At 39.1% G+C, this 26198-nt stretch overlaps 2 protein-coding genes across 2 annotated transcripts in view; both read right to left on the minus strand.

Annotated features, from left to right (window-relative positions):
* Window positions 1–89: 89 nt before the first annotated feature.
* Window positions 90–15330, minus strand: LOC113031487 (secretagogin-like). Its single transcript, XM_026183606.1, has 11 exons — window positions 14514–15330; window positions 14031–14101; window positions 10624–10716; window positions 6521–6610; window positions 4756–4812; window positions 4346–4423; window positions 3718–3773; window positions 3472–3517; window positions 3281–3340; window positions 1541–1609; window positions 90–661 (listed from the first exon to the last, which is right to left on the minus strand). The coding sequence occupies exons 1-11, from the start codon at window positions 14581–14583 to the stop codon at window positions 533–535; spliced, it is 819 nt and encodes a 272-aa protein (XP_026039391.1). The 5' UTR covers window positions 14584–15330; the 3' UTR covers window positions 90–532.
* Window positions 15325–26198, minus strand: part of LOC113032052 (F-actin-uncapping protein LRRC16A-like) — a 61816-nt gene continuing 50942 nt past the window's right edge. The window contains exons 30-39 of the mRNA XM_026184698.1: window positions 25214–25231; window positions 24308–24374; window positions 23503–23729; window positions 23242–23351; window positions 22860–23099; window positions 22539–22749; window positions 20553–20589; window positions 20159–20422; window positions 19931–20059; window positions 15325–18066 (exon numbers count right to left, since the gene is read on the minus strand). Of these exons, the coding sequence (XP_026040483.1) occupies window positions 17894–18066; window positions 19931–20059; window positions 20159–20422; window positions 20553–20589; window positions 22539–22749; window positions 22860–23099; window positions 23242–23351; window positions 23503–23729; window positions 24308–24374; window positions 25214–25231 (1476 nt within the window). The 3' untranslated portion in view covers window positions 15325–17893. The remainder of the gene's footprint in view (window positions 18067–19930; window positions 20060–20158; window positions 20423–20552; window positions 20590–22538; window positions 22750–22859; window positions 23100–23241; window positions 23352–23502; window positions 23730–24307; window positions 24375–25213; window positions 25232–26198) is intronic.

Raw genomic sequence — 26198 nt, forward strand, 5'->3', positions numbered from 1 at the left:
GTATTCTTTTGTGCATTAGCAACAAAAACTTAATTTGAGCCTGAGAGGGTTAAAGATTTTACATGACACGAGAAATCAATATGCCATTGTTTATTTCCTCTGCAGACCATTACAGTAAAAATATTCTCAACATCCTGTGAGTAAGCCTTCTCTGTAAGCAGAGAAACATGCAAGTGCATAAGGTACTCCAAGAAAACATCAGAATGAAAAAAGGATTTATTTTCACATGAAACAGCACACTGATATACCACAAATCATATGGCACTGAAGTTCATTTCAACGTAACATTCAAACCTCATTGTTTTCATGCACAAATAACCTGTAATTTCAGATCAGAGGTCATTTTATTTCGCCACAGAGCATCTTATTATGCCTAGCATATCAGGATCCAATACACCATGAATGCTGACCTTTAATAACTTAGCAACTTGACTTAGAGCATAACACAGCATTCCACTAGCTATCATTTATTATCGATTAAGCAGCACACGTAGCGTCATTGTTTCATAATCCACTAGTACAGTACAGATCTCTAATTTTTCAGCTTGACTCCCAGACACAGAGCTAACTCGTTCCTTTGGATCTTTCCATCCTTGTTGACATCGCAGTGACGCAGCAGAACGGCTCGCAGCTTGTCCAGCTCAGGACCCGTGATATTAGGCTGGAGAGGAGAAAAGTACAAATTCATCTCTAACTAATGTGGTGACTTTCCCTTCTTTGTATTCAGTATTTATTTATATTATAGATTAATATCTGTGTAACTAAAGAAAACGGGTAGAAAACAGGAGTTTTGTTTTTGTTTACAGCAACGTGTGTGTGTGTGCATGAGCATGATCAGTTTTTGTATTCAGGAAGTAGGGAGTCTGATAAATCTGTTTCATATAGATAACACAACATTACACACTCGCCATAACACGTAATGTAGGTCACACACAAAACAGTGAAGCTGTATAGGAACAACTCTCATTTCTGCTGTTGAAGGGAGAGAGATGGTACAACAGGGAGAGCAATGACTGATGATTAATCTTGTTTACATATGATGATGAATGATTTCGCCACCAGCAATTACTGAGCAGATACATTCTCTGGCCACTTTGTTAGGCACACCTGTTTCATTTGCTTTAATGTGCACAAACTGGCCAAAATGAAACAGGTTGTAAAACACTGCCCTGTCTGGTGACTTGAAAACATGAAGCCATCAGGCAGATGGTTCACACTGTTGGTGGTGGTGTAATAGTGTAATTTTCTTGGCACATTTTGGGCCCCTTAGTACCAATTGAGCATCACTGCTGACCATGCCCATCCTTTTATATCATCTCAAACTGCTTTCTTGAACGTGAAAATGAGTCCACTGCACTCAAATGCCTTCCACAGTCACCAGATCTTGATCCAATAGACCACCGCTGAGATGTGGAAGAACAGAGGGGGGTATAGTCTTCAGTAGGACGATGTTTTGTAAGCTAATGTCAGCATTTTCAGCTAAGTACTACTCTGACTGGCACAACCATTACATTAAGTGGACCAAAGAACAGACTCTTACCCTGACAAGGCCCATCATATCCTTGACAAAGCCATCGACCTCAGGACCCTCAAGTGCTCCTGTCTCACTCTGAACAAGAAAAAGAAAAGAAGTTGTAGGAAAGTAGAGAGGCAAAAACAAAGGCGCTTATTATCCTTTGTAACTTACTTCCCACTCACATTAGTCAGGCAGTCAGCTTTTTCCTTTTTTCTTTCTTTCTTTTGTTTGCTAGTTAGGGGTGAGGGTTGTCCCACAATTGTTATGTACAAAGGAAAAGGAAACTCATCGGAGGATGAATGAAATTAATTGCAGGCGTCGGTGAAACGACTCATAGAAAAAAGTTTAAAAATCAGATCTTAGGGAATCACGTCACTGTCTTTTATTCTGTGCTAAAAACTACTCATATAAATACTTAAATGTTTATAGAATAGAACTGGGTTTTACCAAGAGACCAGCTCTTAGCTCTTTAACCTTCTGCCTATGTTAAAATATTAGCTAACTAACTTGTTCCCATCTTTCTACTCTATTATATGTTAAGTACTTAAACTACTTTATTCTTTAATATCCTGAAAACTGCAGAACAATTGTCAGTAAGCTGATTTGATCATGTATCCAAGTACAGAAAAAAAGGGTTCATTCAGATCATTTCCTCAGGTATAACTTGACAACTGCATGCAGATTACTTTCGGGAATATGTGGGCTTATTGGAGGGTTCTCAGGCTGCAGTAGGTGTTTGATTAATCAGAATGACAGCGTTAACTCATCATCCCAGAGTGTGATTTGACTACATAATGGATTATTTACATCATCATCTAGATTACAGATGTACCGAGCCCACCGCAGCACAGTATGCAAATCTGTGAGTGCTATTAATTGGCACAGGAAGACAATAGTGCTGATGATATCTGTCCTAGGGTCAGTCCTACTGATAAGAGATTCAATAACAAGTTGAAAAGAGACTGCTGAACCCATGTTTTATGTTACAATCTGATCGACACACTACATGGAAATTGGCAACTGCAGGCGCAGAAAATAATATATTATACAGCCGTCCACTGCCGGCAGCTTTATCACCACAGGGTGCTTTGATCATGATTTCTGCTGAAATTATTATTATTTTTTGTATTTGCTACAGCAAAAAATATCTGCTTTGTTTTAACAAAGAAAACCTGAATCCAAACATCCAATATTATTTGACCCCTAGGTTTGCATTTGGCAAGCCAAATAGTGTTTGTCTACATAGATGCAGATTTTATTTTAATATTCAGTCAGTTTAACACTGAGCCAGACAGCAGCCTTTCTCCCTTTAGTCTCTAGCTTGTTGAACAAGCAACCAAAGAAATATTTGTTAGAGATGGACAGTTAATAAACCTGCACATAGCTGCACATTGTGTGGCATGTAAAAATACCTGCAGAGTAATACCTAATTTGGTTTACTCCTACTAAATATCCCCTGTATTTTGTGCCTCCTTGCTTATGTCTTCAGTTACGTGTTGTCTTCCACTGAGATCGATCATGTGATTCATCACAACTATCTGCTACGACTTGCCGTAACAATTAACAGTACACTGAGAAGTTGGAATACAGTGCAGATGCAACATTTTAGAGGCGCAACAAATGTAGTGATGATGTGTCACTTGTTCCACACGATGTCTTACCACAATATTCCCATATTTTCTTTCAGAATGTGCTGATGAATAACGTGGAAAACATGTCTGGAAATGATTGTCTTTCATCCACTCACTGTATTATTGTACTTACAACATCATAGTGGTTAAAAATCTTCTCAAAGTCTCTCTTTCTCTCGTCTTTACTGCAGGCCTTGGATGAACAAGGGACGAGACGGGAGGAGGGAAAAAAGTTAAACAAGAATTTGATTTAATCATAGATTTTAATCTGTTGTTGATCCAGTTACAAAACTTATGAAAGAGCAACATAAAGAAGAAACTTACATCCATTCGGAACTGGAGAAGGAAATTTTCTTCTAAAGCTAAGATCCTTATGGGAAAAACATGGAAAAAACAGGGAAATAGTTTGTATCACCAGCTTTGAAATAATCTTATGAATAGTTTCATTCATTCTTACAGAATAACTAAACAAACGGACATTCTGTGTATCCGGTAAGAGACAGTGGAATTCATTCTGAGACATGTAGCGTCTTGAGCTGTTATCACTGAGCAAGAATCTTTGAGCCGTACCTCGCCAGATCGTTCAGATCCAAACGTCCGTCCTTGTTTTTGTCAAAGATTTTCATCTGCAAGATAACAGGATGTGTTAAGAAGCATGAAAAACATAACCCTCAGTGAACGTCTGTCTTATTTCTTTGTTTTTCTGCCTTTTTTCTTAAAACCACCTGCGACTCTAGAGCCACTCATCAATCTGTATGCCTCTATGGGAGAATCAATCTCTTGTAAAATGAAAACTATAAAGGAGAAGGAATAGGCTGTCTGACACTTGAGGCTGGTAGAAAAGTAACTGGGGAAAAAGAATTTGTATTTGATATTGCTCGATTTTGATCCTTTTGTCATTTGATAGCCGCAAAAGCAAAGAAAATACCAACAAAATGACATCACAAGAATCGCAAAAATCTCTAATAAAAACTAAATAAAAACAAGTAATGTTTTGGGGACAACCAATACAAGTCAACATTACAGGAAACCCACAACTCCTTTACCAGCTTTACACAGCCACACAGGAAATGCAACAGGCGATCCGGCTAACAGTTAAGTCAATGAAGGGGCCGATGAGTCCAGCTTCACACTGAATCAACAGCATAAACTGTCAGCAAGGACTAATCGCACTTAATTCAAGAGTTGGATTTACTACCATTGCATCAGTGTAGTCCTCCAGCTTGTCCGGTGTCACTTCCTTGTGCTGCAGCTCGAACAAGTCTTTCAGGAAAGCCTGTCGGTTTATCAAATAATCAAACAGCAAAACAGTCAGTTCTAGGAGTTCTAGTTTACAAATTCTGCAAAAAAACAAAACAAAACCAAAACAAAAATAGCGCTTTATTTATGCACGGTATGAAAAAAAAGTAAAGACATTCACAGCATTGATATGCATTTAAAGCACCGTATATCTCTAAATCAAACAGCCATTACTAGATCACACCAAAAACAACGAATCTCTATTCTGAAGAAAAAGATTGCATCTTGGTATGTGGAAGAACAGGAAACAGTCAGTGAGGAAAAGACACATTAAATGCTTCTGCTTCACAAGGAGTTTATTTTTGTTACCTTCAGCTCCTGAGCCGATATGTAGCCACTGCAGTCAACATCATACTTCCTCCATATCTAAACAGGCAAATCAGCAAAGTATTACATGTGATGTCCCGCGGTTATTGAGACTATCTGAATACTGTAAAATCACGGTAACTCATATCATCATGTTTTTACAGGATATTAACTAAAGAGAATTGCAGTTTGCTGGTGAAATTCCCTGGAAGTGCAGTGCAGATTTACTTTAGATCGATTATTATGGATTTATTGCCAACAGTACTCACTTGTCTGCCTTCACATGCAAACACATTTGTGTGACATCTCATTCTTTATCCATAGGATTTAATATGATGTCAGACCACCCTTTTCAGCTATAACGGCTTCAAATCTTCTAGGACGGCTTTCCCACAAGGTTTAGGAGTGTGTTTATGGGAATTAGTGAAGATTCTTCCAGAAACACACATGTGAGTTCAGACGCTGATGTTGGACCAGACCGCTCTAAGTAATCCCAAATCGGTTGAGGTCAGGACTCTGTGCAGGCCAGTGAAGTTCTCCCACACCAAACGTGCTCATTCCGTGTCTTTCTGGACCTTACTTTGTGTGCTGGTGCGCAGTCATGTTGGAACAGGAAGGGGCCATCCCCAAACTGTTCCCACAAAGTTGGGAGCATGACATTTTCCAAAATGTCTTGGTATGCTGAAGCACAGAGCGTTCTGGAACTAAGAGACCGAGTCCAACTCCCCAAAAAACAACCCCACACCAACATACTTGGCACAGTCCAGCAGACAAGTACTGTTCTCTGGGCAACCATCAAACCTAGCCATCGGATTGCCAGAGGGAGAAGAGGATGAGAGAACACGTCTCCACTGCAGCTGACACTTTACATGCACTTGGTGATGTAAGGTGTGGATGCAGGTGCTCGGCTATGGAAACCCATGCCATGAAGCTCTTTCTGCTCTTTGTTCTTGTACTAATCTGAAGGTCATATGAAGTCTGGAGGTCAGTAGCAACTGACTCTGCAGAAAGTTGGCAACCTCTGCAGAACATGCACCTCATGCTTTAATTTTACATGGCCTACTACTCCGTGGATGAAATGCTGACACTCCCAATTGCTTCCACCTTTTTTTTTAATACCACTAACAGCTGACAGTGGAAAATTTAAGTGTGAGGAAATTTTACTTGTAGCACAGGTGGCATCCTATCACGGTACCACCCTGGAATTCCCTTTGTGGAAGAGCGACCCATTCTTTGTTTGTTAATTTTACCCCTGTGAGCACAGAAGTGAAGTGGAACACCTGAACTCAGTGATTTCGATGGGTGAGTAATTTGGGTAATATATTCAGGAAAACCTGTTGAAGGTTTGAAGAACCACAATGGGCTATCACCACACTGTAAAGCATTTCAAACAACAATCAGTAGCTGCAAGCGTTCATGCAGAAATCTCACATGCGACTTGTTGAATCTGACCTGCCATGAAGATTTTTTAGTCAACTTAATCAAATGAAAGAACACCTGAGCCCATTCATACTCTTCCAACGTGCAAAAAAAGGACGATGATGTCCAGTGAAATAATGTATCATTTGAGGATATAAAAAACAGTCCACTAATCAGATCTTTAACGGTGTGTTCTCCATATGCAAGCCTCAAAGCCTGGGTCATCAAGATACCACTGGGGTTTGAGAGGTTTTAATACTACTGGCATTACTTTTAATTGTTAAAATTGTTGATGGGCGATGCTTAGGTCATGCCATGCTCTGCTCTCGTGTGTTATTTTTGACCTTACCGTCATGAATTCAACAGTGTTGTCCAGAGGATTTTCTCTGCGGAAAACTAAAAGGAAGTTTTCATCCTCAGGCAGGATCATGTGGGCCAGCTGGAAAATAAAAACAGACACAAAAATCTGAGTAAAGACAATGATGATGCTCCGTGAAGCTTTTCATCTTAATTCTCGACTAAAGTTTCCATATTGGGAGACAACACATGGGGATGATTTAATTTAGGTGTGGTCCTGCACTAGCCCATCCTGGCTCCTCTCCAGTTCATGATGCTTTACTCTTGTCTGTCCTTCTAACCAACATCAGGCCTCCATTAGCAGATTAAACCATCTTCGATCATCATTCCTACTAAAACACGAGATAATACTGGCGCATTCAGGTCACAAATCCTGATGAGACCTATAGTAAAACAAAATTGTTTACTGCACAAAATATGTGGCTTTTAAAGAGCTGATTGCCTAAACAAGTGTTGCTTAATGGTTTTTTCTTAGCTCGCTTTAATGCCGTGAAACAAAAGTCACAGATGCAAAACAGACCTCTGTAAGTTTTCTTTTTGCCAGTGAGGCATGTGGTTGCAACATAACAGTTGCACACACCAAAGAATTCATGCCATGATGTATATCTGGCACACAACAGTTTGTTTGCTAAGTGCACTTAAACAGATCACTCATGTATAGAAACAGCAACTGCAGCAGAGACAGGATATTGTGGCTTTCTGGGTTTTTGACTTCCTACTAATAATGTATGTGAGGATGTCTCAAGCGTGCAGGGTGGGGAGATGGCATCATGACCCAAAAAGTGGTTGATTCAGACACATTTATCTTCAAGTGTGTAGCAATTCCTGGTACAAACCCAGATGAGATGCTACATCTATAAATGATATGACTTAAATAAGTATTTCAACTTATACCACTATGATGCAAATAAAATGCTCAATATATGTCCTAGCACACATTTACATGTAGTGAATTTTTATGTGTTGAGACTGAACATTAGCTACACTTTGTTAAAAATGATAACTGCAGTCTTTATGAATGTGTGTGTGGAGCATCGCAGCTAAAGCTCTGTCACCTTGAATCTTGCACACACATCTGGAGGACTCTCTATGACAAGTATGACAAGAGAAGTGTTTGAACAGAGGTGTTAGTTTACTACATACTCTGTTTAGAGACTGAACTTGTCTCAGAGACTGAACTTGTCTCTGAACTAGTTCAGTTTCTGAGCTAGTACCACAGAGCATTGTACACATTATCCTACTGGAAGCAGCCATTAGAAGGTGGGCACACACTGGTGGAAGTAAAGTCTTCAGGTAGCCTGTAGTGTTCAGTTAGTGCGAACTTGTGCCAACAATGGTGTAATACCGTATATGAATCAGAATAGTTCCATGCTTTCTTTCCATTCACCTCAAATCCTGGCCTACCATGTATATATTGCAGCAGAAATTGAGACTCATCATATCAGGCAGCATCCAGTCTTCTGCTGCTGTAGCCTATCTACTTAAAGATTCACCATCTGTTCGTAATGAGTGGATATTTAATTTACTGTTGCCTTCTTATCAGCTCCAAGAGTTCTGGCCATTCTCTGACCTCTCACATCAGCAAAGCACCATAGCGCACGCAGGCTTTCAATTAAAATCAGTCACACAGCGATAAAAAGAAACACAAAAACGCCAAGAAGCTGTTGTATTATTAACTGCAATAGCCGGTCGCATGACAGCCACGGGAAGCCGACGGGTAAAGAGATCGGTTGTTATCGGATTACGTCATTGAAGAGAAATTGTTCGAGCCATGTTTCCGAAGTAACAAAGAGGCGACTGGATTGCAGCCATTCAAAGACAAAATATAACGTCCCAGAACACCAGCTCACAGGTTAGTCTGCTCCAAGCATTTACACAAAGGTCAGTCTGCTGTTGTAGTTAATGCGTCATTTTTCTTAACATAATTGGTGATATAGGTTACAAGCAAGTCTGGCGCTGAACAGAAATTGTCGCGCTATGCTCCTTTATTTATTGTGCATAAATAGTAAATTATCCTGACACAATATTGCGTTTCGCTTCTGTTATTATGGTACATTGACAAAAACACATACTTTTATTCACAGGATAAAACAGGGTTTTTGTATCACTAATTGTCCAGTGCGATTACAGCATACAATATTATTGTCACTGCTACATTTCTGTGATGAACCAGAAATTATTTCCACTACTAATTAATTACCGTTGAGCTCAAAGGTTATATTTATAAACGGTTAACGAATGTGTATTTATGACGACGATTTGTGAGACTGGTAAACTTATGATACGTACGATGGTCTTTACTTTCTACACAGTGCATTTCAAGGTCCTGCACCCATCCGTCGGTAAACTGTACCTGGGCTTGTTGCAGTGACCGGAAGTTACTAAACTTCATGAGTGTATGCGCTCACTCCAAGAACCGTATGATTATAAATATGCATATAAATATGCTACGATGAGATAGCTGACTTCATCTAACTAGCAAATGTTGTCCAGGCTACGTTGGTGATACAGTTTTTTTTAATGTGTATGATATTTTTGTCATGCGATTTTAAAGCTGGTCCTACAACCGCATCCAAGAATAACATGCAGCTTATAACTGGCACTCTCTGAATATTTTCTCTTATTCAGAACATTCTTTGAAAACTCTAGAGATGGCTGTGTGTGAAAATCCCAGTAGATCAGCCGTTTCTGAAATACTCGGAGCTGCCATTCTGGCACCAAAAAACACACCATGTTCATTTAAATCACCGTTCTTCTCCAGCTCTGAAGGTCAGTTTGACCTTCAGCAGGTCATCTTGACCTTGTTGAATTTGATTGCTACCACAGGTTTGGCTTATTAGATATTTGCTTGATTTAACAGGTGTACTTGTAAGCAGCCAGGGACTGCATGTGACAACTGAAACTACGATTGCCTTTCCATTTGTTTGGACAAGAGCTTGAATCACCTGCTAAATTAGCACAACAATTATAATAGCTTACATAAAAATGATTATAGTGACATCCACACAAACAGAGTTGGCACAAAAGGATGATTGTTACCAGACTGGAAATTTTTATAAGCAATTACTGACATAAAACCTGAGTTATGGTTTTGAAACTGTGTCGGGAAATTCAGATGGGCAGAACATGAAGCTACAAAGAATACTCTGTCCCTGCCTCGGTCACAGTAAATCTTCAACGGGGCACTTAGGGAAGATATGTATTGATTTTTATTTTCAGCTTTCTGAGTAAATGCCTAAGCTTTTGTGTCTGTGGTTGCTGCACACATGGGAATGGTCTAATGAATGGCTGAAAGTTTCTGTGTTAGAAGGAAACATAATTCATTTCATTGCTCTGATGAAGCACTGTGGCTACTGCTTAGCTGGGAGGTGCATCAATTACCCAGAGTGGAGCTGGGGAGAGCAGCGACATATAAATATGTCTGTAAAATTCAGGGGAACAGCTGCTGCATGTTAACTCGTCAGTCACATTTGATTTAAGGAAATAAATGGAATAAATCAGAAAGTCCTGTAAGAATTAACCCTGGTTAAACCCAAAAAAAAATGATGTCGATGTTTGAAGAATTAAAATAAATCAGTGGGCCTTTCACAATGCCAGTATATTGTTTACACTGCATAATGTAAGCATCAAAAGAACAAAAGAGTACAGTTTATACATTGTATATAGAGCAAACTGATATTTATTATATGGACTGTTACTCTTTAAATTAGGATTTTCGTGCTATTCTCCTCTGGCTGTCTTTTCGCTGCAAGGATAACTTTGGATAAGCCCCATTAGTCCGAATAATTTCAGTTCTTCTTAGATAACATACAGACTGAGCTACTGTCATACATAGATGAGGTAAATAAAAGAAGAAAAGGACATGCAGCTAAAGAAGTGATAGGAGGACTTGAATAGACAAAGTGTATAGAAAACAGGAAGTTAGCCCAAGAAACTAAACAAGTTATCAGAGAGTGACTTTGTAGTGTCATGCTGGATGTTTGTGCACACCAAAGTCTAGAATTGTACAGCTTAAATTTTCACATTTTGCTGAAAGCTTTGGTATTAAAGAAAAAAGGAGAATTCATGTGTGTTATGAGACATAACTGGCTGTACCTCCTGAATCTGTAGTTTCCCGTCGGCAGTGACATCATAGGCAGACATAAACCTTTTCTTCAAATTCTGGACATCTTCTTCAGTGACTTTGTCCTGTACAAATTAAAACAAAACATTGATTCTCTATCCAAACTCAACCATTACAAAACCAGTACACGGTTTAACTGAAAGGCAGCTACAGTGTGGAATAAACAACGGTTCTAAATGTACACAGTAATAAAATATAATATATAAGATAAATCCAGTTATGCTATTACATACAGGTTGCTTACTATATATTTGAGAATCTTAAGAATCAAAGATATTGAACATAATACTTCAATGGGTGAGTCACACTTATTTTAAGCAGTGTCACCATGGATACTTATTTAATCTAAGACTTTTTTTTCTCTCAAGGTCTGCTTTCTCTACCCCAGGCTAACTGATCCACAGCTTAACCCACAGTTCACTTACTTGGCCTTCCTTTTCACATTCCCATTCTCACTACTCACTACATTATCACTGCAGGAGATCACCTGCCTACATCTACCCTCTACCATTCTCCTGTCACTCTGCATGTCCCCCTTCACAACATCTATGAACCTCCTCTGTGGTCTTCCTCTTCCCCACCTGCCTAGCAGCTCCACCTCAAACCCCCTCTGTCCAATATATCAGCTATCCCTCCTCTGCACATGTTAAATACAGCTCAAACTTGCTTCTCTAACTTTGTCTCCAAAATGTAGAACCCGAGCTGTCTATCTGATGTTTTCATTTCTAATCCCGTCCTGGTCTTTCCTAGTGAAAATCTCAGCTTCCTCAGCTCTGCCACCTCCAGCTCAGCCTCCTCTCTCTTTGTTAGTGCTAGCATCTCCCAACCATACATCACAGCAGGTTTCACTACTATCTTGTAAACATTCCCTTGATCTCTTGCTGCTCCTTCTGTTGCAAATCATCCCCCACACTCCTCTCCGCTCACTCCACCCTACCTGCACTCGTTTCTTTACTTCTCTCAAGTGTATTTAAACTACTCTACCTTGAATACCTCAACTCCTTGCAGCTTCACTTTTCCACACTTCTCTCTCATTCACATATTCTGTCTTACTTCAAATTTCATTCCTCTATTATCCAGGGCATACCCCCACCTCTGCAGGGCCTTTCTACATGCTCCGTATTCGAACTACAGGTCACAATGTTGTCTGGGAACATCATCGCTTTCTAAGACTACTGCTTTGATCTCCACTGCCAGCCTGTCTATCACCATGCCAACAAAAAGGGGCTCGGAGCCGACTGATCCATCCACTGGAAACCATCCTTGGGACCTGTGCGAGCTCGTTGTAATTACTGCCAGACCAACCTGTTGACTCAAGTCAAAGAGCAGTCCTGAGAGAGCTGACAACTTTTCGGACAAAATGAGATCTTTTTCAGTTCATTTATCAGTCATTCGGTTTATATAGTACCCTAACAACAATCCAGAGGCTTGTGACTGGAGTGACTGGAGCTCATTAGGTGAGTAGGTCTTCTACTCAGTGGAAGGTTGGTGGTTCGATCCCTGGCTGGTCGCCAAAGTATCCTTGGCCAAGATACTCAACCCACAAATTACTCTTCGATGTATTCATTGGAATATCTAATTGTTATCTAATTGAAAGCACTTAGATAGAAAAAAGTACTAGTATGACTAGTCACACAGTACTAGTATGAATGGATGTGAATGAGGCATATTGTGTAAAGTGCTTTGAGTCTTCACCTAGAATAGAACAACACTGATCCATTGAGATTCCCAGTGGACAGACTGTGCTGGGTCTTTTTATTTTCCATTACCATCTCAATTATGTGCTTTTATCTGATGGATTCTTAACTTGCTATTTGATGCACAACACTGTACTAGAGTTGCATTCAAGAATAAAGAAAACACTTTCTAATAGACTGTAAACAAAATTAAATAGACCATAAAAAGAAAGAAAAAGCAGTGCAGAGTTAGTTTGTTGCATGCTTATCTCAGCTTCTTTCATTTCCTCTGCAGACCAGTTTCTTTCTCTGCCAGATGTCAGATAAGTGTGAATCAACTGAAGGCGATAATTTTGAGCCACTGAAGTTCTTTTAAAGTATATTTAGCAGCTCATCTTTCAGTTCTTTTTTAACCATGAACCACTCTGTAACAGTAACTATAGAAACCTGTGGATCTAAGGGGCTGAAGTCTGACTCTCTGCTTCATCCAATGCAGTGTACACAGTCTGCAGACTACAAGGTGACAGCCCTTCTCATTGCAGAAAGAGTATTGCTCTTGAGCATTAGCCTTGTATCACTCACTCTGTTGCTAAGTAAAGATTTTAAAGCAAACAACTTAATTTGAAAAACATGTTTTTCTAGACTAGCACAATACTAACTTGAGCATTGTTTAGATTATACTGCCACATTAGACTTGCAATGTATCACATAAAACCTGAGTATGCAACTTGTGAGCAATTCTTGTACAATATTTTGCACCACATGCATAATTATGTGGCATGATGCACTCCAGGAAACAAAAGAACAAACCAAAGAGCACTGTGTGGCTGATGCTGCCCAATAGTTCAAAAGCAATGAATAGAAAAAAACAGAATGACTGTCAAGTGCTTTTGTAGCACAAAAACAAACACACCAAACACTATATCACCTTGGGGGGGCATTATGGATGGAAAGCAAACATCAGAAAGACAAAAAGGACATGTGGTTGGTGGTCTGTTTGTACTAGTACTACATAATTAGTATCCAAGGGAGTTCCACTGATAAACACACATGCAAACATGAACGTGTGCTAATAGATGTGTGCTCGTCTCAGTGTCCATTAGGAAAGAGCTGGCTCTGTCTTTTTTTCAAGACAATGGTACTATAACGTTCCTCAGTAAACACGATGTGTCATTAGTGCACAAAACACACAGAAATGGCCAGTTTCTAATCACGTCAAGTGCTTTTCCTGACAGTGCCCAGAGCTCTTTAATTGAGTTGTGCCTAACATCCTTAAGTCACCCCACCCATTTTAGATAGCTCCATAATGTTCAGCTGCCCACACGGCAGAAAATGCTGTGAATTCTGTGTCTGAATTAAAATTGGGATTACCCAATTCACGCTTTTCTTTTCATAAACTGCCTCCAGTGAATTCATGAGACCAAAAAGAAGAAAATACCTCCTACTGTGCAGCAATTTGTAAATTTTGTGGCAACAGAAATAGAAAAGCATTAGACTAAACAATCTATAAAATGCAGGCCTTCATGCAAATTTCTACACCACTACTTCTACTGATACTATATAGAGATAAAATCATACTACATGCACACAGAGTGTCAGGATCAGATGTTACGATGCTATAATTTTCAGCATTGTGCTTGATCAGCTGCCCTTGACTGTATTTAACAGCTGTCATCGCAATAATTCATCCAGAGGCGACTTACCTGTGGACGCAGTCTTTTCATCATGTGACGGAAAAAGTCATCAAGCTCTTTGCCCTCAATGTAGCCATTATCTGTCCAATTATAAAAAAGAAAATCCCGATGTCATTAACAATTAAACAAAGTTGGATTTTCTTTTAAATAAATAAATAAATACCTAGTGGAGAAGTAGTTCTACCATAAACAAGCCGAGTTCATATTTTTAGGTGTCTTGTGCAACTTTGCACTACTGCTTAGTATTCAACACCCTCTTTGTTTTATCTAATCTTTTCAGATGTGATTAATACAAAGTTCCTACAGGAAATGAACAACTCACTCATTCTCTTCTTTTTTTATTTTTTTTTAATGTGATTATAATATTTCAACTTCATGAGAGGTCACCTTTCTTAAATGTCTAACAATGACAAAAAAATAATTCTAGGTACTCCACTGTTTTATGTATCTTTATTATAAGAACAATAAGAAGACATGAGTGAATGTCCTTACCATCTGCATCAAAGTGTTGCCATATCTCCAGGAAACCAGCTGCGTCCAGGTCCTCAAAGGCAGAGTCCATGTTTATTAAGGAAAAGCAGGCTGTGAACTTTACACATACAGAAAGAACGACGTCTGAGGTGACAAACTGTTTTTACACTGTAGCCTGCTTGGTTGACATATGCTTTTTGTGACTAAGCGAAAAACCACTCCTCCTTCCTCTGTGTATGTGTGTGTAGGGAGAGAGAGAAACACACAGTTCACATCCAGAAGGAACAGCACTACTGTATTTGCCATCTGGTGGTTGTTTAGCTACACTGCAAAGCAGATCTTCAACTGGAACAGCAGATACACACAACGTGACAAATGTTATAGCCTGTAAAATTATTTTAATCAGTATTAATTGCATGAAGAAATGCCCATCATCAGACTTAGTGGAACATATTTAACCGTGTCCAAACAGAACAAGTGATGTATTAATGACAGAAGGAAACAACCAAACAACAAAAACACATTGAAGTGCATTAACAATCTAAGTAAACCTAAAGAGATTACGTTTAATAAATAATTACGTACAAAGAATTCATTTCTACATTTATAAACAAGTGAGAGGAAAACCAACAAATGATCAAGACATCACCGGCCACTGTTTGCTTTTTTTGAATTTTTTTTTTTTTATTATTCCAAATAAGTTACAAACAAATCCGTAGTATAGAAGTGTACTTAGTACCAAAACAATATAGGATTCGCTGCGGTCACATAGGTGTGTGGCTATATCATATGTAAGTATATTACACGTGCATATGTTACACATACATATATACACACACCTACATGTATGACAGCACATATATACATACAGTACAACTCACAGTCACATCATGCAGTCACACACGTAGACACCGAGGTCTAAACTTAATGCTACGAGTTATTTTCATGTTTCTCCCACCAACAGAAATGATGTGGACACTCAAGTTTGGAAGGAAACTGGAAACTATCTTTCACGCGACACCACAGATGTCCGGATCCTTTCCTTGCAGCATATTGCAAAGTAGTGCTTTTTTTGTTTTTGTTTGTTTTAGATAGGCGTGAACACCTTTGAGACAAAAAGTGAAGTCTGAGTGTTGAAAATCAAAGCAGCTCTTAGGGACAAGACTATATACAGCAGAGACGTTATTTCAAGTCCATGATTAGTGACAAAGAAGCAAAACCTAACCCTAGAAAAAAGACATCAGAAGACACCATAATATATGGAAAAGGTGCACCAGTAAGACCTTTGGCCCTGACTTGAATTAGGCTCTTGCACAGTAACATAAATACAAGCCATGGCCCTTTCACACTGTTCATGAAGACCCAATCTTGAGCGCACATATCAAAATGACAATAGAGCACAGCTCGACCTGCAGAATAAGTAGTTAATGCGATATAAAAGGTTGGAGTTTACATACCGGTGTTTATAGAGTGTGATGCTGACATTATGTCAGACCGAGTGACTGCAGAGCTCGAAATAAAAACAGAGGCATCTGTTTAAGACTGAACTGGCAACACAGTGCAGCATCACACTCAGGAAGAGTGGGCTGACTGAAGCATATCGGCCACTAAAAACCGACGTGGCATGAGTGGGATATCAAACCATTTATGCAACGTCTGTGAAACTGCACGGTCCAGTATCAAAAAAAACAGCATCACGTGCAGATGGAGAGATGAGCTGTCCACAAATCCTTTGCCACTTTCACTGTTTTCTTTACTTTTTTTCAATTCTGAAGATTATTGAGTCCAAAAGCACCATGTATTTGAGAAAGTTTCCAAACTGTATCAGTGTGAAAAGGTCACTGCTTGTTCTTAGAAGAGAGAAATCAGAAGAATTTGGCCTGAGACCCGAGCTAATGTGACTCAGTCAGATCCTGAAAATGGTATGTACAAAATAGCCCGAAGGTCCACGTGGTCAAAATACTGCTACCTTCAGTTCACTTTCACTTTAGGCACTGCTTGCTTTTTGAATTTAAGCATTATGATTGCCACCTAATGGCTTGAGATTTTTCCCCCGTCCTGTGTGGAAAGTAAAAGTGAACTAAATTTGGAAGATGCTGAGGAAGAAGAGTGTCTGAAGGCTGGATTTCCTTCCTGTATCCTGCTTTTACACAGAGGACAAACTGATGAGGTTATTTTCAAAGCCTGGGCTTTTCTTTTGGAGGAATGTCAATATTACTCAATGAATAACATTAGTCTGTTTTTGGAAGGAAGGAGCCCTCTTTATCTTTAAGAGCAATACAGAGTCTCAACATTTCGACTAAAGGCTGCAATTTGTTTTCAGGAACACTTAGTAAGAATTTAATTTTGTTATAAACACAGAAATTTGGCCAAAATGTATACAATCAAACTCTGTATTGCACTTTAGTGGTATCCTCTCCCCTTAAAACAGCAAATAAGATATTTTTCCACAGTGTTTACGTACAGAGAACAGTATTATTTAACAGTGCTGAAGCCATACTGATTATCAATAAAGTTCAGGTTAAACACATCGCACTGTCACTCCAGCTCTTGCAGTGAGTCTAACTTGAGTCCAGGTGGTGTGTTTGCTTTACACTGATTTAGAGTTATCCCTCAGTCCTGCAGTGTAGTCTGGCTAGTCCCCTGTGAGTAAGTCAAAGTACATCAAATATATCTGAGTTCTGTCTTTGCTTAGAGTCTCAGCTGAAACCTGTATATTCCTGTAAAAAAAACACGAATTGCATAATGGATTCAGGCACCGTTGAAGTCCCCAAAAAGTCCTTTGCACATGCTGAAGATTGTATATACCAAAATCTGTAAAAATATATTGAAAAAAACAAACGCCATTGATTCCTGGTCTGGTTGTATGGGTAAAGTACAGTAATCGTGACGTGAGCGGTATTGCGTGTTTGGTCCTTCGGAGACGAGCTATGGCAACAGACAACAGAAAGACTCAAGTTAAAGATTTTACACGTACACACACTTTCACAGTCTCTCTGCTTTTTTGTATAAATGTCATGCATCATTTTTAGTGGTTTGAAAACTTAAGATTTCTATTTAAGTTCCAGACATGAGATTTTTACCTGAAAGCAGAGATCAATAGTGTGATCTAGAGAGGAGAGAGAAGGCTGTCTGTGAGAAGGAAGCTCTTTTGCGACATAGTAAAGTATTTGGGTTAGGTTAGATAACCAAGGAGTTAAAACCCATCATTAAACATGATTAAATTAAGAGGTTTTCTTTTTATAAACTACTACAAACCAAATATGATTGTTGTACTTTGCAGTCAGACAGGACCTACAGGTACAAGCTCTAACACAAAAGAAACAACAGTTAGGTTTGCTGCCCTGTGGGGGCCTTCCTTCGTTCAATGTCAACAGGCGTTTTACGTCAATTTGTTTTACTTATATCAAAATAAAGTCTTTGTCTGCCTCCTCCCCAGAGTCTGAGGACTTCTTGCCTGCTGCTTTGTCCTTGTCTGAGTTTGCACTTTGGTCCTTGTTCTTGGAGGAGCTGTGATCTTCAGAGTTGGTGCTGAGAGGGCTGGATCGCTGAACAGAGTCCAACATAGATCTCACTGGTGGAGATAAAAGGAGAAGAAATAATGAAGCAAGAAAGAGAAGAAAACTTTAACAGTTTTAGCTGTTTATTGTTTAGTGACTAACCCACAAGGACTGATGGCTGCTTATTTTCACCTCGGTTCTCTTTCTATATTATGGTTATTTTTGAACAGTAGGATAATGGAAAAAATAACCATGTTTGCTGCTGTAATAATGATATTATTAAGTTATAAGACTATGAAAGGAAAGCGAAAATAAAATTAAATCAAGAGAACTTGTAACATTTTAGCTATCTATGTTTGGACCTTTTAGCTCAGAGCCTCGAGCAGAAGCATAGTTAGCTTTTTTAACCATATTTCTAAACTGGCAACAGACCATTGTGACTGTGCAATTTGAAGAGTAAGATTCAGTACCATGGCATATGATTGGTTGAGTTGACATGAATGAATTTAAGCTCTGTGGTCCCACGGGAATGAAAGAAGTGGCGTTCCATATGTTCCATTAAGAAATGGAGAGAAAATTGCAATATTTTAAATATTCTCAACGGCAGCCCTACACTCAGTTAATAATACATAAACTCACTTTAGGGATTAAGATTTATGCTGTCCACAGTTTGAATATTGGCTTTGATCCCGTCTTTGTAGTTTCAGCATATTTCAGGAGCTGTACTTTGTATCTACTTTCAAAAAGAATCTCACTCCAAACTCACAACACTTTTTCTGAGTGGTAGCCTGCATGAAGTTGATTTTTCTTGCTTATTGTGATCATTATGTTGAGTCAAAATGGCAACTTTTTGCTTTTGAAATCTTGCAAAATTACATTTTTTTTAAAGTTTACTAGTGGTTTTACTTTGCACTACATTGACCAGCAGATCACGCTGACAACTGCAGTGCCTGGAGCGAGGCCTGGGATCCCAGATGAGATCTGGAGGAAAGTGCAAAGTGCAGAGTTTCAGAGGCGGAGCTGTTGAGTGATCATCATGGGGAACATGAGGTGTTTGGACAGTAATATGGGCAAGTTCAGTGAGATGACTGAGACCAGGGGGAAGACGGTCTGTAGTCTTCGCTTACTGGACCACAGTGGCTTCAGGCTTCTGGTGAACTGGGACTTTAATCTGAACAGAAGTTAACATTGCTGTTTAAATGTAGTTTGAATAAACACACTGTGTGGATTCCTCCATCAGGAACAGATAACAACCAGATAACAACCAGATAACAACAGGGACTACATTTCAGCTCCTTCTTGTGTCATATTTAGATTCAAATCAATGACTTCTTTATGTGGCTACTAAACGGAGCTCCTCCTTTAGGCAACTCTGGAACCTTTCCGAGTTATTTCTTTCTGTGATGTTGCATTTCATTTACTTTTTTCATATAAAGTTGAATTTACAATCATCATAAGGAATATAAAGGCAGTGCTTTACGTTTTAAATGTTGGGATCTACCCAGTATTCATGTTTGAAATGAAAACTTTTGTCAAAGGTCACTTGAAGATTGGCCACTGGACCAGGGTTTCAAATACAAACTCTCACATTAATAATTATGTGTAAGTGTTACATAATAGATAGTAGATCAAAGGCAGTGAGAGCCTTGTGAGAGCTGTGACCCGAATCTGTCAGTGTCACATCTGTCATTTTGTAGAAAATACAGCAGCGGCCTCCACGGCACGATAACAAATACGAGACCGCAGGGGAAGCAAACACTGTGTCAGATCCTGACAGCGAGATCAAACATCCACCAGTCTGTCCAACTTCACGAGGAGACAAAAAAGTAACAGCTGATGTATTTATACGGGGATGACTGACAGTTCACTGCATTTTCAGTGAGGCTCTAAATCTATTTTCTTTAATGTGTTAACATGAACAAAATAGGAGAAACGTACCTTCCTGAGTGGTTTTGTTGGTGGAGACTCCGTCCTTGCCTTTTTCCGATAGCACCCTCTTCAGTGTTGGAGGAAGACCTGTGGCTTTATGAGACACACTGCCACTGCTGGTGGAATCTGAGCTCTCATCTATGTGAAGAAAAAACAAAGCAAGAGAAAACAATCTTTAAGCATTAAGTATGGATACATACCTAACAAAATAAAACATCGCACAGAGTTTGACAGTACCTATGCTCCTGCTGCTATTCGTGGTCCTCGGCTTCTGCGGGATTGTAGGTCGAGCAGCCAGAGCAGGCTTTGCTCCCTGTGGCACCGGTGGTTTGGGACTTACTGGTCCTCCTGGGGAACTCGAGGAAGATGTAGCTCTGAGACGAGGAGCTGGCTCTGGCTTAGTCTCACCGCGTGGTGAGGTCTTCTCTGGAGAAGCAGGGTCGGGCTTACTAACAGAACCACCTGGAGACCTGCTTTCTGGAGTGGTGGGTTGAGGCTTGGCTGTTTTACACGTGTAACAATGAAAAAGAAAAATCTGTTTTTTTATTGTTTTATTGTACTGGAAACATCAAAAAGATTCTTAAACTTTCTCCTCTAAAATTTCAGGTATATGAAGAAGAAAAAAGCTCACCTGTTGTATTGCTGTCAGGTCTGTCAGGGCTGGAAGACTAGAGCAGACGAAAAAAACAAATAAACACTGGATCACTACACAAAACAGCTGAATAGTTTTAGATCAGGCTCAAGTGCACAGATGCAATTGCAGTTTTTCAGTTTCAACCATACACACACCAGGAAGCCAACCAGAAGCGGCGTACAGTACGCAGGAGAAGCTTTAGTGCTACTGATACAAGGTACAAGACCCAGAAACCCCCGAATGATGCAAATACCACAAACCTCTCGGTGCGCAAACTTTTAGTTTAATCCCTGGTGTTGCCACACTAATTCTTCCCCCTTTGAATCAAAATACATTTTTTTCCGTTTTCTCTTTTTTCCTTTTCTATTTTTAATACACACCAGGGGAAATAAATATGTCAGAGTGGAGAAAGCAGACGGACGTGCGGGACGAGTAGTTGTATGGCTGGGAAATCTATGTAGGTAGAATATTCACAGCACTTATGTCATGCTGTGAGTCATGACAGAAAAAAATAAAATCGGCCTTCTTTTTCGTCTTAATTTTGTCATTTTGCTTGATTTCATGTTTCCATCAATTCAACTTTGCACTTGTTTCCATTCCTGCTACTCTCACCTTGCCCTCTGGCAGAGAGGCTTGTTTGTGTTTTTATGTCAACATGTTGTCAGGTGCTGTGAGCAGCCTGAGGTCATCAGGGTCCTTGCATGCCTTTGATTTTCGATGCTTCTTATTTTACACATCCTCCCAGCGGGGACGTCACACTTAGTGACTGTTGAATAAAGGAGCTTTGACAAGTGGAAGCTCATAACCTAGAGTGCTTTGAATCCAAATATGCTCTTTTTAAAAAAGCACCACCAGCAAGGGTGTACTGGGATATCGTTGATTGACTGATCAGGATCCTCTGAACTTATTAAAACTACAGTTTACAGTTTATTTTTCCATTTATCTGCTAAATAAGACTTGTTTTAAATAAACTTAAATAACACAATATTGATTAAAAATTAACTGCAGTATTATTTTCACAAGCTAAGAACAACCCTAATACCAAAACTGATGCCATGTAAGGGCCCCACCCAACTACAGAGCAATAATTAGCCACAAGGACGAATTGCTTTACATTCAAAAACAAAAACAAGTAAAAAGATTATCACTGCTCGAATATGAAAGAAGAAAAAAAAATAGGCTGTGTTTTGACAAGAAATGAGGGTATACCAAGAGGAAGGAGGAAAAAAAAGCTGTGAAAATGGCCCAGGCGAGACAAATAGGAAATCCACTAAATGAAGTGTGACAGGACAGGAAAGTCCCATTTAAAAAAAATATTCATCTTCTTTTATTGCGTCGCTTATTAAGGCAATATCTTTAGCTCAACTTCAGAAACTGGGCTTGAACCCAGGGTGGAGTGAGTCGTGACGAGTGTCAGGGGTGAGGGTGAGAAGGAGGTGAAGGGGGAGGAGGAGGAGGAAGGGCATCTGAACCAAAGGCCTTTTAAATCCAAATACAGACAAAATAAAAAAAAAAATGTGTGTGCATGTGTGTATACATTTATAGACAAACAATTAGCATAGACAATGACTTTAATTCCTGGAATGTGTAAATATATTTTAACGCATTTTAATCCCTGTGTGCTTCTCTACCCATTTAAAAGCCCAAACATATGAATCAACTTTAAACCGCTTCATTATATCCCCAATCAAAGAAATAAGTAGAGCAGTAGCTATTTGGTTCCACTGGCAGGATGTTTGCAGGATTAGTTCGGCATGTTTATGTGTGTGACTGCTCTGTAATACATTCTTAACTCAAAGACTTTTTACTCACTAAATTAAGCTTGTATATGTGCGACAGAACTGCAGAGTTTAAGTCTTTTTGGATTTGCCTCAAGTCTTTGTCTTCATCTTTGAAACAGAGCCATCATACATATTGCTGTGCCCCATTTTCATGTACTTTGTGTGGTTTCTTTATTTTTTGGTTTAATTGGCATCACTTTACCTTGTACGCTCTTCTTTCGTGCTTGGCTTTCATCTCTGCTAGGAGCCCACTGCCCATCATCTGCACACCAGGATACCGCTTGCCTCCCTGAGGACTCCCCCTGCCATCTGAACCCTCCCAGGGTTCGTCCATGGAGTCTGGTGTCCTCAGCTCCTCTGAGCGGTCTGAGCTGCTGCTGTAGTCTGTGGGCTGTGAGCGACTGGAGGCGTCTCTGTGGTGGAGACGGAAATGTTGTCAAAAAAGCTGGGAGTGGTTACAGAGGAATATAAAAAAAAAAATATATATATATATATATAATTCTGCTTTAGTCTTCATCTTCACCTCGACTTCGGCTCAGGTGCTGGGCTCTTAATTGCAACCTTCGGTGAGGAAGGCTCCTCTGGGATGACGGATGGCTGTGCAGAGGGTGATGGACCCGAGGATGTTAAAGTGGCCTGGATTTTCTCAGACTTATCCAGTTTGTCTGATTTATCCGATTTAGAGGATCGTTTGATGAGATTTAGAAATCCTCCTTTCTTTTTCTTCTCGCCATCTTGAGATTCTGAACTCTTCAGGGAACGCCTGAGAAAAGACACGACGGACAAAGGGACACATGAGAGAAAGACTTAATAAGAGAGGAGTATTAGAAATGTCAAGATGAAGCCCATTTCAACTTATGTATTCAGTGGATAAAAACATAAAGAGACAAGAGTACAGTCCTTACTTGGAATCCATCTTGGTGACTTTTTTAGAGAAGAACTCATCTACACCCTCATCCACCCTTCCCATGAGGCCGTTCTGTTCCCCATCTTGAGATGGAGTGCTGCTGATTTGCTGAAAGAAAAAAGATTTTCTGGACCATCTGACAGAAAGCAGATCAACTGCACTGGACTATATCTAAAGAGGTCTTATATGTTATTTTGAGACAAATGTAAGCTCACTAATGCCTTGAAGTAAACTTGAGAAACCCATCTTGACCACTCACTGGTACTTTGCTGGAATGTGTCTTTTTGTTCCTCCGAGGTCGGAGTTTGGTGAAGTGCTGGAGCTTTTTTTCTTCCTCAGATGGAAGCTCCACCATCACACCTGTGGGACATGGCTCCAGTTTGGGCAGCACCATAGATGGAGTGGATGGAGTGTGAGATGAAGTTGAAGTATCCTCCACATGGATGGGGACATCTTCTAGGGCTTTGTCCAGGTCAAACTCCATCTCTGTAGATTTGTAATTTTATAGGATCAAATACAGAGAAATAAAAAATAAAACCCCATCAAGTCAACTTCTTATTAACGTTATTACAGTTAAAACTACAAACTGAAAAACTCAAACTAGATATGAAAAAAAGATTTTAACTATAATAAAAAAAATAAAAACTAGATTTTTATGACACGTTAACAACATGAAATGATTTTGGGAACTTGGAAAATTGTCTTTTAAAAAAGGAAAAAACAAAGAAAGTTAACATGACTTAGCTGATGACGGTTTATTGGACATATTTGAAACTTTGCGTCTATTTTTCTAAATATTTTCCTAAATCTTGCCTCTGGCATGTGTCCTCTATAACTAAACTAAACACTAAAACTAACACAAATTTAAGTAAAACTAAAGATTTCCAACCAATAAAAACTAAACAAGAAATAAAAATCACAAAAGGTAAAAAAAAAAATTAATCCAACTACAAAACTAGAATTATTCTGCTTTGTATAGCCTAAAGCAGCAAGACAGCATGATAATCTCAATTTAAGAGAACGTGGTGTTATAACATGTAAACTCAGAAATATGAAGTACTAACCAAAGGCACGAGACACTGGTCGCAGCATCCTGCTGTGGATGCTCTTCCTTTTGGATTTTGGAGTCATCTGCAGGAGGAAAAGTTACACTTGTAGCAACTGTGAACTAAAATGAAAACTTTATTTTCTATAAGTGACGAGTGGATGAGTGCTGAAGATTTTAAAACCACGTAAGCAACAACTGTGTGCAAGTACAAAAAGAGTGAACAAAAGAACAAACAGCACATCTGTCATAACGCGACACAAGCGAGCCGTTAACATGTTTTCCACATCTTATATTTCTAATTCCTTAACGTTGAAACTCAATAACAGATATTATAGCTTCCTGTGTTTAACCGTCAAGCTTATGAAGAGATAAAAATTAATATTGGGCAGAACTGAGTTCAGCTTATTGCTGCAGCCCTCCACAACAATCCCGGAGTCTTATGTGGCCCTTTAATAAATTTTTTTGTCCACCCCTTCTCCGAAGTCTTGACTGCTGCTTTTATTTACTCGTATCTCAGTGCCACAAGATGATATCGGATCTCCAGAAGCCAAATGTATATTTAACTTAGAACATATTTTAAAGAAAATAACAATATTGTAGGCCAGTTTTCTTCAGACTTGGAGCTCATACTCTTAGTTTACAAACCAAAGTATCAACTGGTTAATCTGACAAATCTCTAGAATTTTAAAGGGGTTTGAAATGTTATCTTTATTATTTATCCTTAAACACAGTGGCAGGATGAGGGAAGCTCTACTGCTTCTTTTTAAGGAAACACTCTTCATACACCAAATTGTAAAAGAACCCAGTGAGGACTGTATAGCAGGCATGCACAGGGGAGAGTGAGGGACAAGGAAAAGAACAGTGAGAGCAAAGAAAAGTGGACAGGAACGAGAATCGAGCGAGGCAGTCCACTATTACTTACACTGGTGCAGCACAGAATCTCCATGGAGCAAAGGAGGAAAAGAGAAGAAGGAAAAGAGGAAAAGATTGAAGAGAAAGGGAGACAACACAGAGTAAGGCCTAACGAAGAACAAGCGAGGAAAATGAAAGGAAGCAGAGGAGGAAGGAGAGGGAGGCAGGGGAAAGATTTAAGAAGAAGAAGAAAAAAACGTGGAGATAACTATGGAACCAGAGGAAGACAGAGGACAGGAGGACTTGCTGCTTTTCCCCACAGCAGACTGCACCAACACTTTTCTGCCAGATGATTACAGTTATCATCTTTGTTTTGCCAACAGAAAAAAAACGGACACTGCTAAATATTTCACCTCTTAACTCGAGGCCTATAAAAGACTGTTTTCACTTGCTTCTGTTCCAGTTTGGCTGGGAGAAATAATATATATTACACTGCTGGTAGTGAACTTAAACATTGTCCTTTAATGAAAATCACTAGAAAGCATCACAGATCAAATAAGCCATGGATCACAAAGGGGATAGAAGATGCATGTAAAAAGAAAAATAATCTATATAAGAGATTCATAAAACAGAGGACAAAAGATGCTGAAATAAAGTACAAGTTATATAAAAATAGATTAGTAAATATTATAAGAACAAGTAAGAAAGAATATTACCACAAATTATTGGAGCAAAGTAGAAGTAACACACAAGAAACATGGAGGATATTAAACAGTCTAATCAAAAAGGGCTCAAAAAATAAGAATTATGCAGAATTTTTTAAAAAAGATAAAGATATTGTGCTTGATAAAACTAAAGACATTGCAAATGAATTTAATGATTTCTTTTAAATGTTGGCTTTAATTTAGCAAAAGAAATTCCAGAGTCAAGAAATAATAACGACCTAAATAAACATATTACTCAGAATGTGTCCTCCATGTTTATTGGTGCTGCAACTCATAGAGAAATAATTAACATTGTGAAGACATTTAAAAATAAAAAGTCCACTGACTGTT

Source organism: Astatotilapia calliptera, chromosome 11, assembly GCF_900246225.1.
Source record: "Astatotilapia calliptera chromosome 11, fAstCal1.2, whole genome shotgun sequence".
Classification (NCBI taxonomy): domain Eukaryota; kingdom Metazoa; phylum Chordata; class Actinopteri; order Cichliformes; family Cichlidae; genus Astatotilapia; species Astatotilapia calliptera.